Genomic DNA, 13,800 nt, shown 5'->3' with positions numbered 1-13,800 from the left:
GTGGGCTAAAGGCGTCTGATCCTGATGGATTTCGGGGGGTGTTCTTCCAACACTTTTGGGAAATTATTTCTTCGGAAGTGATGGGGATGGCTGTTGAATGTCTTATTGGGGGAGCTTGTCCGAATTTGATCAACTCGATGCATATTGTTTTAATTCCCAAGGTCCCGCACCCGGAGTTTGTGAACCAATTCAGGCTGATAAGTCTATGCAATTATTCCTACAAGGTATTATAAAAAATTCTTACCAATTGGCTGAAACTGTTTTTGCCGGAGTTAATATCCCCTAGTCAAAATGCCTTCGTCCATGGTTGCCAAATTCAGGACAATATTATTTTGGCCCATGAGGTCTTCCACTTCCTCAAGCTCCGGAAAGCTAAGCATAGATTTGAGTTAGGCATCAAGCTAGATATGAACAAGACTTATGATCGGGTTGAATGAGATTTTTTGGAGGCATTGATGAGGAAAATGGGATTCTGTGATGCTTGGGTGAATGTTGTGATACGTTATGTATCATTTGTCCAATTTTCTGTGTTTCTAAATGGGCAGCCTGGGAAGAAGTTCAAGCCATTGAGGGGGCTGCGGCAGAGGGACCCCCTGTCCCCATACCTTTTTTTATTGTTAGTGAAGTTATTTCCCGCCTTATCAAGAGGGCTAGTAATCTTGGGTTCTTGGATGGTATTCAGCTCAGTGCGAATAAACCAAAGCTTACCCATTTACTTTTTGCTGATGACAGGCTTGTGTTCCTGAAAGCTACTCCTGACAATTGCAGGAATATGTCGAACTTGCTGAAAGTTTACTGTCGGGTTTCTGGTCAGCAGATTAGCTTACAAAAATCAACAGTCTACTTTAGCGCCAACACCCCTGTGACATTGGCCCAAGAGCTCAGTGTCAACCTGGAAATGCCGGTTATGGAGGATATAGGGATGTATCTGGGTGTCATTACGGTGTGGGGGAGGTCGAAATATGACGCACTGACTTACATTAAGGACCGGGTCCTGGCAAAAATTATGGGGTGGAAGCAACAATTCATCTCCCAGGTAGGTAAAGAAGTGCTTATTAAGGCTATTGACATGGTTGTCCCAACATACCCGATGAACGTGTTCCAGCTGCCTGATCGACTATGCAGGGAGATTGATGTTGTTTTTGCCAAGTTCTGGTGGGGAAATACGAACAAAGAGCGGAATGGGGCGCACCAAGAGGGATGGTGGTTTGAACTTCTGTAATTTGAAAGATTTCAACTCCACCATTCTCGCCAAGCAATGTTGGCGGCTTCTCCACGAGTCGGATTCGCTATGAGTTAAGGTGTTGAAGGATAGATATTTCCCTCAGGATTTGTTCTTGACGGCCAAGAGGGGCGAGCGTGCGTCGTGGATTTGGTCTAGCTTGCTGGAGGGATGAGATCTTATCACCCGTGGATCGAGATGGCAGGTTTTAAGCGGGAATTTAATCAATCTGTGGATTGATAATTGGGCTCCTAGCATCATGAATGGCCATCCGACTCCTAGATATGGGGTTGAGGTTGACAGGACACCGGTGGTGGCTTTGATCATTGACACGGTACGTAGGACATGGAGAACAGATGAACTTAGGGCCCTTTTTTTCGAGTCGGATGGGGTTGCGATCTCCAGGATTCAGGTGGGGATTCATTTTCCTTGGATCACCTTATCTGGCCCACCTCTAAGAATGGCGAATATTCGCTTAAATCGGGGAATTGGTGGGTAGAAACTTTACTCCTGGTAGGTGGATTGATCGTCATTCTTCCTCCTGTTTTGTTGAGTCTGTGGTGTAGGCTGGTATTTGGAAGCTTCAGGTCCTTCCAAAAGTGAAAATATTTGTGTGGCACTTCATAAGGAATGTCATTGCTACTCGGGAGAACTTGTTTAGGATGAGGTATGCTGATAATTCGTGTTGTCCTATTTGCCTTACTTATTCGAAATCTGTTGAGCACCTCCTGCTCCTATGCCCGTGGGTGCAACTTGTGTGGTTCGGTGGTCCCCTTTGTATTCGAATTAATGGCACTTCAATTACCTCATTCGATGGCTAGCTCTCTCACTTGTGTACGCTGCAGCTGGGGTCTAATGAGTCTAAGTCTCGATTTTTGTCTCAGGTGGCCTTTTCCTGTTGGTTTATCTGGAAAGCCAGATGCGATGCGGTGTTCAACAGTCGTACCCCATCTCTATCACAAACCATATTCAATCTTTCCAGTGCTTGGGAGAATTTTGTTATTGCTAAGTCAAGGGAATCTGGTCTTGTTCCCCCGCTCTTGCCCAGTCGTGATCGTGCGGTTCCGTGATCTCCTTCTCCTTGTCCCTTGGTGAAGATTAATGTGGATGCGAGCTGGAGACAATGTGCTAATTCGACTTGGGTGGCTTGGTGGTCCGAGACTCGAGTTGCATATGTTTGGAGGTCAAAAGGGTGGAGGTTCCGGCTTCATCGGCGGATGTGGCTAAGTCCTTGGCAGTTCTTGAGGGGTGCCATCTAGCGAAGGGTCTGAATATCCCTCGGGTGGTGATAGAATAGGACTCGAAACAGATTATTTCATGTTTGCATGATAGCTCTTTAAGTTGCGCTTGGGAAATCCTCCCAATCCGAAACCGTATCTGGGTGGTTGGGAAAACTTTCCAAGCCTGCTCTTGGTCTTGGTTTCCAAGATCAGCAAATTATGCGGCGAATTTCGTTGTGAAGAATTTTACTTCGGAGATGTGCAATTCTGTGTGGGCAAATCGACCCCCATCTTCGCTTGTTAGAATTTTAAACAAGGATGGGTTGGCTTGCCCTCCGAGTGGTTAGTTGTGCTTGTTTTTTGTGGGACAACGTGTTCGCCAATTGTGGCAGCATCGTGTGTAATCATGTGCCTCTTGTTATGTTGGGGTATGTTGGTCTCCCTATTCTGTTAGCCGTCTTCGGCTTTCTTTGTTCTTGTCTGGCCGTTGTGCCTTGATAATGAATCCTTTCCTCAAGGACCCAAAAAAAAATTATGTTTCATATAAACATAAAATAACACAACTCCTCTTTCTCTTCTGCTAGTTGATCGCTCCCATTAAATGCAACTGCAGTAGTTACTAGTTACAGAAAACTTGAAGTTTTCCACTAGATATTTTCAGAGGTTTTGTAGATATTTTTAGAAACTCAACAATTTAAAAGGTATATCTTTGCATTTTCTGGTCAACGTCATTTTGTAGGCCCTTTTGCCCTCTCAATTATTTCAGAAAACAGGTAAAAAATTAGTAAATTTTAAGCAGATCTGTCTCCAGTTCCATGACAAAACTTGCGTCTTGATCACAACAAGGAACATAATTTTGGGTCAACTTGGGATGTTATTTTCATACTTTTTGGAAATTTTACTGAAATGTTTTGTGTGTTGTAATTAGACAGCTCAATATTCACTGTTATTTTGTTTAATTAAATAAGTGTTACTAATATTTTTAAATAATAGTCACTTAGCACTATGGTTTAACGATATTTTTTTTTCACTTATAAGTGATAGATCGTAGGTTCGATTCTTGTCAAAGATGAATTTGAAGCATATTATTACTAACATATTGTGATGCTAAACCTATTCATAATATGATTTATTCAAAAAAAATTATTGGCAATAACAAATATTGCCCCAAACTTTTAGGAGATATGTCTCCATCGTAGTCACAATAAATTCTAACATGTTTTATTTTAGTTTAAAAATAACCTTTTTTTATTTTTTTGGGTTCTGGAGTAAAATGAAGTTGCTCGTGTAGCCTCCTCCGTTCATTCGATTCTATTCCAAGTAGAAAATGGTAGCAAACTGTAAAGCGTTTTATTTTTCTTTTCCTTTACAGTTCGATATTTTAATTACTATAATTCACAGGAAAGGGATATCAAACTTAAGTGGAAGATAGATAACACACTACTCCAATGTCTGCGCAACCTACAGTATTCCTCGGTTATCATTTATTTCAATATATTTTTGTATTTATCAGTGAACATTTTAATTTTTGAAATAAATCTTAAGAAAAATTTCTTCACTGCCAAAAAGGAAAAAGGCAAGCGGCTTGCCTTTTTATCACCTCCCATCTCCTTTGATAACGAATGTTTGGGAGCCCCATGCCTATTGACCATGTGTTTCTTTCTCCTAAATAATAGAGAAAGTTTAGAAAAATGAGCCAAGACAACGATAAGAAACAAACGAGTGCTAATTAATTTATTCAAAAATCCTTTCGGGGTTAACAATTTCTTTGCCAAAATTATATTTGTGGCCCTTATCCCTGTATAATGGGAGAAATTAGGGAACCAATTTCTTGGTGTTATGGTAGTTTGAATTTTGTTATAGCATTATTAACAACTGTAACTAGGTCTTGAATAAAAAAAATTAGGTCTAAAAGGATTATGATAGAATTATATTAATGTAGTTTATATATATTAGTAGAGCGATAACATTAGTTAGTTATATAGTTAGTTGTCAAGAAAAGTGAAATTAGTGAGAATACCATGGTGCAGACAGAGGATCTCGAGAATTCTCTAATCACATTCGTTCATCATGCATCGTGCGGCTAATTTCCGTCAAGTGTTGTTTATATTCAATTTTAAATAAAAAAAATTTACAATAATTTATAACCGCACGATGTACGATAAAGGGATGTGATTTGAGGATCTGGCGAGGATCCTCGCTCCCATGGTGCACATGCATGATGTTTTCTGCACCAATATGTAATTTATATTTAAAAGACTAAAATGTTAATTTTTTTATTATATTATCATAAATCAAAATAAAATAAAATTTAATACCGTGAATTTGTGACATTTTTCGAACTTTGCATGTCAATTTTTTGAGTTGGTGATGAATTGTGCTTCTAGAACGGGAGCGGCCAAATTATTTTGGGTTCACAAGGAATTCATCTTGAAAACAGCTCGGAGCGACTGCAATCTTGAAAAGGAGAAGTCGTTTTCTTGTTCAAAGCTTATGGCGAGGAAGAAGATAAAGTCGACACCGTATTGACTCTCTCTCTCTAGAAATTCTCTTGAACCAACTCCAAACCCTAGCTTTCTTCATGGCCGCCTGCCTCTAGCAAAGGCTGCCACAAGGGCTGGGGGTCGGTGGCAACTTCTCCTTCTATTCCCACCTCCTTCCCTTCTTCCTGTCATCCATTTCCTCTCTATTCCCCTCCTTCTTCCCGTCATCTCTTTCCCTTTTTCTCCTCCTACCTCCCTCATTTCTTCTCGTCGTCTATTTCTATCACCTTGCTATCCACCTCCCCCCTCAATTTTCTTACGCCATCTCCCCCATCCCAGCCTTCTTAACCTTCCACCCTCATCTCCCCTCCCGTGTCTCTCCCCCAGCCTTTTGATCCGGACCTTCCCATTTTAAGGTTCTTCTTGTTATGGCACATGTGCTCAGGGTGTATGGGTGGGTCTGCAGATGCAGGTGGTTTTCTCTCCCACCATTTTGATTCTTAGCTTCACGCCTCCTTCCTAGATCTAGGTTATGCCTTGCTCAAGGTCTCTTCCTTGTTTCGGGGTATGACTTGTGATTTGGGCTTAGATTGGGGCCTGGTGGGTTGGAGCCATAGTTCGTCACCTTGTTTTGGTGTTGTGGATTTGTCTATATCTACGCTCGGAGTAAAGAAGAGAGCCTCCTTGGTGGTGCTACTTTGGTTTGGGCTTGCAAATCTGGTTGTGGCTCTGTTTGGGCCGCTCTTGATAGTGGTTGCATTTGGAACCTTTGCCGCTTGGTGTTCATCTTTGATGCTTCGTTGGACTTGTGCATGTGGCAAACCCGTCTCGTGTCGTGGCACGACTGTGGTCCTTGTCTGCGGGTCCTATCCTTCCATCAGATAATGTCGTTTTGTGGTTCCGTTCTGGGATTAATTTATTTTTACCTAGTTTAGTTTAATTTAGTTTAGTTAGTTTGAGCTAGTTTAGTCTAGTTGTATTGTCTTGCCTAGTGAGTGTTGTGGCCGTGTCGCAACGATGACTGTATTTGGTTTTCGCTTTGAGCGTTGTGTTATGTGGTCTCGTTTACTAATGATGACCTTATATGGTCTCGCTCAAGCGATGACTTTATGTGACCGAGTTATTTGGCGGTGACTATTTACAATCACTATACAAATCTATTATATATCGTTTATGTGACAAGTTTGTATGGGTGTAGTGGGAAGTTTTCATACATATGGTAGCTGTTTAGAGGTTTACTAGTATTGTCTCATTTGCGTAAATTCACCTCCAGATCATTTTCTTGGTCACTGGAGGATTGTACCCAATTGGCACCTATGTATTGCTCTCGGTTGTTTAATGAAATACCAAATATTGTTGCTTGTCAAAAAATAATATCGTTTCTCTTTTTTTCTCTTATCAATCGAAATAATAAATAAAATTATTAATAAAAAAATACTAAATAATAAGACTCCTAATAGTAATAGAACAATTTCGAACACTTATTATTATTAAAATTACTTTAATGTTTTTAATTGACGAATTCATGCCGCTCCCAGACTTGAGTTCTTTGAGTTTTGACGAATTGCCAAATTCACCACTCCCGGTTCTCCATTACCGCTTTTCTGCTTAAATCTTGGCACAGATCTACACTACAAGCCCCTTATAACGATCCAGTGAAAAAGCGAAGTCAGAAAAATGATTACTATTTTTAACAAGGGGTGTGATATCCACACATCATTTTTTACTTTTCTCACACCTTTTTAATTTTCTACTATCAGATCGGATGAATTAAAGAATATCAAAGGACATAAATTAACAAAGGTGTGGGAGAAGTAAAAAGGGGTGTGTGGATAGCACACTCCTTTTAACAATTATTGAAATAGAAGCTCTTGAATCCGTGCTAGCTGACTATTTAAATTGATACTTTTTAATAGATTAGAGGATTTACAACCAAGTTGAATGTTCAAAGTAAATGCTAAACTTGTGATGTAAATTTGACAATTTTGCTATAAGGTCTAAAATCAAGGGAAATTGTAGTTTTTTTTTTAATTTTCAATATGATAATATCTTAAAGAACCTTTTTTTAATAATATCTTAAATTATTCTAATTTGCGATGTAGAAACTTCTACAAAAGATGTAAACTTGAGCATTTAAAACAAAAATTCAAACTTGAGTGCAGTAAATTACACACTATTTTGTCAGTTAAACTAACTCACATCTTTTCAGTACAAAAATTTCAAAACAGAAGAAAAAAAATTAAGACTTTTTAGCCAAAATGATTCATGAGATTTGCATAACTCCTCACTTTTGGTTCATGAGATTTGAAATCAATAGAAATGGTCAATGAGTTTGTCCATCATCGATCATTTTGGTCATTCCATGAAAATTTCTATTAAATAAGGCTAAAATAACAAAAACACCCTCAATTTTTGTCAAATCATTTGGTCCATTATTTATTAAATTGAGGATACTTTTGTCATTTTTGTCTTTATTTAATACAATTTTTCATGGAATGATCAAAATGATTGAGAGTTAATCAATTCAGAGTTTACTTCTATTGATTTCTAATCTTATGAATCAAATGAGTTATATAAATCTTAATAACCGATTAAAAAGCTAAAAAAAACCCATCGCTCAAAAAGCCGATACCCGGTTTCCAGAACAAACAGAAGAGAGAGACAGTGACACATCCACTCTCACTCACTCACAGTAAATATCACACTCTCACTCTGTCTTCTATGCCCCCACATTGCAGCTGTCTCCAGCCTATTTCCCTCCCAATTCCCACTCCCACCTTTATATACCCCTCCTCCCTCCTCCTCTCTCCAATTCTCCTCCACCCCCAACAATGCCGCTCTCCAATCTCGCCTCCCTCCTCCTCCTCCTCCTCCTCATCGCCACCACCACATTCTTCTCCCGTGCCAATGCTGCCGCCACTCCCTCCGTCCAAACCCTAAACACCCATGAGCTCTTCAACCCCAAGCTCCCTCCCCGCACCCTCTCCTCCAATAAGAAATTCGAGGGCTCCTCCAACCTCGTCGACCTCCGCTACCACATGGGCCCCGTCCTCTCCTCCTCCCCCATCAACATCTACCTCATCTGGTACGGTAAGTGGGCCCCGCCCCAAAAGCTCCTCATCACCGACTTCATCCACTCCATCTCCGGCGCTCCTTCCGCATCCCCCTCCGTCGCGGAGTGGTGGCGCACTGTCTCCCTGTACACCGACCAGACCGGCGCCAACGTCTCACGCTCCGTCGTCGTCGCCGGCCAGTACTCCGACATGAAGTACTCCCACGGGAATCACCTCACCCGCCTCTCCGTCCAGCAGGTCATCGCCTCCTCCGTCCGATCCGCCCCCTTCCCAGTCGATCACAAGCACGGCGTCTACCTAATCCTCACTTCCGAGGATGTCACCGTTCAGGACTTCTGTCGAGCCGTTTGTGGGTTCCATTACTTCACCTTCCCCTCCATGGTGGGCCACACTCTGCCATACGCCTGGATCGGAAACTCTGGCAAGCAATGCCCGGAAGTCTGCGCCTACCCGTTCGCTATCCCAGGGTACATGGGTGGCGGCGGGCCCGGGGCGCTGTCCCCGCCCAACAGGGACGTGGGCGTGGACGGGATGATCAGCGTGATTGGGCACGAGCTCGCTGAGCTTGCGTCCAACCCGCTGGTGAATGCGTGGTACGCCGGGGAGGACCCGACGGCGCCGACGGAGATCGGGGACTTGTGCGAAGGGTTGTACGGGAGCGGTGGCGGTGGCGGGTACATTGGGCAGGTGATGAGGGATAGGGAAGGGAGGACGTTCAATGTGAACGGAAGCAAAGGGAGGAAGTTTTTGTTGCAGTGGATTTGGAGCCCTGTTTTGAAGGCCTGCGCTGGGCCTAATGCTTTGGACTAGATTAAATTTGAACGAAAAATGATAGAAATTTGTATTATTTTGTTATAAGAGGGATAGTTGGAGGCAGAGAGTATCTGGATGGTGGTGGTGGTTGCGGCGGCGGCAGTGGAGGAGGAGGAGGATAAAGTAAGCTCTGCTTGAGCTTATAGTAATTTTCTTGATTTTTCTTTTTTATTTTGGTGGGTTTAGTTAGGTTATTTAGATATCAATTTTTATACTATATGTTCATGTGTTTATTTCCTTTTTCTCCATTTGAAGGAAATTTGCATTGGCAATTTTTTGCTAAAGTTTGCATTGGCAGTTTTGTTCACTTTTTTTTTTTTGACAAACAGTATAATCAACACCAAGGAAATGAGTGGGTTTTAATCTTACAATGTGTTAACAATAATGGAGTTCAAATTTATTGTTGGCGAAAATCGAACATGAGACTTCTCATTTACAAGTGAAGAAGAATATCATTACATTGTAGTACTAAGTGATTTTTAAGTTGATAAGAATGCAAGTAACCTGTACTCTCACGTAAAGTTACAAATTCACGTATTATAAAATATGTTGATACGTATTGGGAAATTGGGTTGTATGAAAATGGATAAAAGTGGATGCCGATGTCATTATCAACACTAACAACTTGGACAAAGAGTTAGGTATTTTAAACGGAAAAGGGATACTCTTTGGATCTCTTTCACCTGATTCTCCTTATCAAACAATCTGGGTTCTTAAAATTTGATCCAACGACTACAAACAGGAGCTCACTCAAAAAATTATAATAACTTTAACCGTTAAATCAAATTTCAAGAGTCCGGATTGTTTGGTGAAAAGGATTAGGTGGAAGGGATCCTTTGTGGAATTCACTATTTAGTAGTAGAATTTAGAAGCTTGTCAAAGTGAATAAAGTGTAGCACTTACTTAAGCATTTTACTTAGATTTTGATACACAGAAGCTGGAGAGCCAAAAATGTCATATTTCACGGTCGTCGTCATTGTCATGCTTTGAATAGAAGCTAGAGAGCCAAAAATGTCATATTTCACGGTTGTCGTCATGGTCATGATGTCAAAGGCACTACCATTGGAATTTCAAGTCACCATTTCAATTGGGGTTCTCGTGTCTTTACTCAATACAAAATTAAAGAAAAATTTTAAAATATAAAATTAAGATTAAATAATTTTAAAGTATTTGTTGAACATAAGTCCAAAAGTTTGATTACATAATCTTAATTGTTTGTCATTTGGCGGACGAAATCTTGTATTATGCAGCTAATCACCGTCGCCACCTACCTTACAAGCATTTTGGTCATGTGATTTGATGCCCCTTCCCTTCAATCTTTAAACAAAATGCTTCGCTTCATGCATGAAAGGAGTCATTTATGTTGACTGTATCTCGACCTTCATATTGAAAATGGATCTTTGTTAAGCTTAAATTGAGCATGTTTACTTCCATGAGTTAGAAATATAAATTTTTTTGATTCTTGAGTTCTTTGCGTTCACTAAAATATACGTAAGGGAATCATTTCACTCCTTAATTTTCTACTGTATTTACTTGCACATAAAAAAATGGAAAAGTTCCCTTGAAATCCATATTAAATACCTAAAAATCAGAAACCAAATCGATCCATAAAGACTAATTGATCTGATTCTTTTTTCTTCTCGTATCTTTAGCTCTCTAATGCCTTCATTTCCCCAATTTTATTAAGTAAACATGCCCTTTTATCCAAAGTGCGGGAAGAGAAATTCAACCTCACGAGCACATCTGTCTCTACATAATGTGATAAAAATTCAGAGTCTGATCCATCAATTGTTATCTTGATCACATGCCACAAGAGATCTTCGTACAATCAGAAGTAAAATAACCGAATATACTTGTTACGTCAGATTTCCAACACACAACAATATGCAATTAGTTTTAAATTCTCTTATTATCCATGTGGCATGTCCAACGGTTCTAATCACTTAAAAGGTCTTGAATCTCTTGGGCCTATTTATTATTGTTAATTAATTTATTATAATTTAAAATGTAAGCATTTCCAACCGTAATTTGCAGGTTAAGAGAAGTACGTCGTCCAAGAGCCAATCAATGTAGATTCTGTAACCTCGCCGCCATTGCCAAAACTTCATTTTAACCAAAAGATTTTTTTTTTAAGATTTTGAAAAGGAGACCGTTATAGAACTTCGTGTTTATGATCAAAATCGTTCATAATATAAATCACACTATAAAGATTATCTCTATATATACTCATTTAAAACTAAGGTCATTTGGTCATCTAGCTGTATAAAAACAGATAAACGAAATTGGTAAAAACATTACTAACCATCTATGTATATGTTACAATAAATTGACTAAACCACCTTAGTTTTAATTTATTTTTAGTAGATATAATATTACAGAGTGATTCTATAATTCAAGAAGAATTTTAAGTGTTCTTACTTATCTTTGAGTTGTATGAACATTACATATATTTAAGCTTTTTGTAGTCAAATTGTGTGGTACTTGGTGGAAACTTAGACAATAAGGCCGCACCCATGACCCAAAGGTCCCAACTTTAATGGCATATTCGAGATCTACAGCTAATATTGGGGACCACAAAAGTACACATATTATTATTTACAAAAGAGGGCCCTGGGCCTTGCAATTTTGCAAAGCCTTTGGAGTGGCCGCTTGTAAAATAAAAAATAAAGAAGGAATTAAATTTAAGAGAACTTTAACGAAAAGCATTCGGTACTGTTCACTTTAACGAAAAATCACATTTTTACACTAAAAAGTCAATCCTGGTACTATTCACTTTACCCTTTATTTTGTCCTTATCATTAAAACTCAAAGTTTTCAAGCCCTTTTCATTAGTTTTCCTTAAATTTAATTATACCAAATTATGACTACGGTGGCGGTGGGTCCAAAAAGTCCAAACACCAAACTCTGCTGCAGATGGCGGTGGTAAACTCTGACTCGTTTCCCCCCCTTCCGTTGACAATAATATTTGGGGGTGCTAATGCTATTTATATTCCTGTTTTTACTTCTTATACATTCTAAAAAATTTTAATTATCGAATCAAATGAATTGAAAATAATCAATAAATAAAAATTAATAAAAATATGTAAGAGATAAAAAGAGTGTGTAAAATGCACTCTTTTAAAACTTCTTATATGATATGATGTGACGTTGTCATTTCTTCAATCATGATAGTTTTTGTTAGTTTTTTCTTGGAAGGATGTCAATGTTAGAGTTAACACGTTAATTTCAATTACCGCCACAGTTATTAAGCTGCATTTTAATTAAAAAATATACAGAATCATAGACGGTTCTCCATTTTAAGGACCTTGGTAATTTAAATGAGCTAATGTGCTAAGATTAAAATATAAGAGGGAGAGCTAGTTTGAAAGCTTTCAACTACATAACTACAACAATTTATCCTATTTTACCTAGAAGAATCTATACAATATAAACACACTACAGTTTTATTCCTTTTATTGTACATATAACTTGTCTTGCCCAGCTAAGTAAAATAACCACCATAAAACATTTTAAGTTTGTATGTATACACTCCTTGTCAAAAACTTTGCCCACTTGGCTCATCTATCAAATCACTTATAATTTCTTAACGTTTTTAAATTAGGAATGCTTTTTAGCCAAAATGGTTTATAAGATTGGTATAATTCTTTATTTTGGTCCATGCGATTTGAATTGGATAAAACTTGTCTATGAGTTGGTCTACCATAATTCATTTTGGTCATTCGGTGTAAAATCATCATTAAACGAGGATAAAAAGACATAAATATCTTTAATTTTTATCAAATCATTTTGGCCCATTGTTTATTAAATTGAGAATACTTTTGTCATTTTAGTCCTTATTAACAAAATTTTTATGAAATGACCAAAATGATTGATGATGGACAAACTCTCTGACCACTTTTATTGATTATTAGGGACCAAAGTTAAAGAGTTATCTCAATCTAAAAGACAATTTTAATTAGAAAGCCAAATAGAAACTAACACTATGTTTGGATGAAGAAATTTGAGATTACTAAGCAATTCTAAAATGGAGGAAATTGAAATGACGAGATTTTATTTTCTAGAATTTGTAAATTTTCTTGTTTAGTTAACCTAAAAATGAACAATGGAATTCAATACGGAATTTGTTATTTTTAACTCTCAATCATAGAAATTAGGAAAATGACACCTATGTACATGAAATTTAAACTTGGGAATTGGAGGTCCCAAATTCCAAGTTTTTTTTTCATGCGAAAATTCTAAATTTCTATGTTTACGAGTTCAAACAAGGGAACTGATGTATGTCAATTTATAAATTCTAACGTTTATCCAAATTTCAAGTTTATTTCCCTCATCCAAATATAATGTAAGTGTTTTTGTCTTCTCATTGCCCTTGCTTGCATGAAAATTTCATATTCATCTTACATATTAGCTCATAGTATATATCAACGATCAGATCCTGTAAAAAAACGCATGAGCGACGAACGATATCCAATTGTTTAATTTTAGTTTATGATATATACTCAAATTTGTTCATAATTTACAACCCCTTAAATGATTGTCACTTAAAAGTTGGGTCCAATTTTTGTCGCAGTAAATTTCGATGTTGTGCATGTGAACTACCTCAATTATCGATTATGGAATGATTTGTTTCTCACTGTTTTGTCAATGATATTTGTGAAATATCTAACGCTCGCACCCCACCCCACCGGCCATTCTGCCCCCACCCCCCAAAAGCGAAGGTGGATGCTTAATTCAATCTAGCTAAAAAGATGGTGGAGCTTAATTTCTGTTGTCTGCTCGTGTAAACAATGAAATTCACATAAAAACATCCTTAAGCAGGCCCTCCATGGGACCCTGTCTTCTTTTCTTTGCTCAATTTTATATGACCCTTTCAAACACTAACCTTTTTATATTCACGTGATAAGAGAAATATAAATATTAGTTTATAATCGTTGAGTGCTAAGTTAATTTTCAGAGAGGTATCAGACATGCTTAAGTTTTGATGAACA

General features: G+C 38.3%; 1 protein-coding gene across 1 annotated transcript; it reads left to right on the top strand.

The window, feature by feature from the left end:
* The first annotated feature begins 7,671 nt into the window (after positions 1-7,671).
* On the top strand, positions 7,672-9,096 carry LOC126621308 (protein EXORDIUM-like 5). Its single transcript, XM_050289735.1, has one exon. It carries the CDS (start codon positions 7,757-7,759, stop codon positions 8,807-8,809), a length of 1,053 nt encoding a protein of 350 aa, XP_050145692.1. The 5' UTR covers positions 7,672-7,756; the 3' UTR covers positions 8,810-9,096.
* Positions 9,097-13,800: the final 4,704 nt, after the last annotated feature.

The sequence above is a fragment of the Malus sylvestris genome, chromosome 5, assembly GCF_916048215.2.
Source record: "Malus sylvestris chromosome 5, drMalSylv7.2, whole genome shotgun sequence".
Taxonomy (NCBI): domain Eukaryota; kingdom Viridiplantae; phylum Streptophyta; class Magnoliopsida; order Rosales; family Rosaceae; genus Malus; species Malus sylvestris.
The sequence above is the reverse complement of the archived record's forward strand: the minus strand, read 5'-3'. Positions and strand labels throughout refer to the sequence as shown.

Bases quoted from the DNA above. Each gene is read 5' to 3' on its own strand.
- LOC126621308 (XM_050289735.1), top strand. From the start codon at position 7,757: ATGCCGCTCTCCAATCTCGCCTCCCTCCTCCTCCTCCTCCTCCTCATC.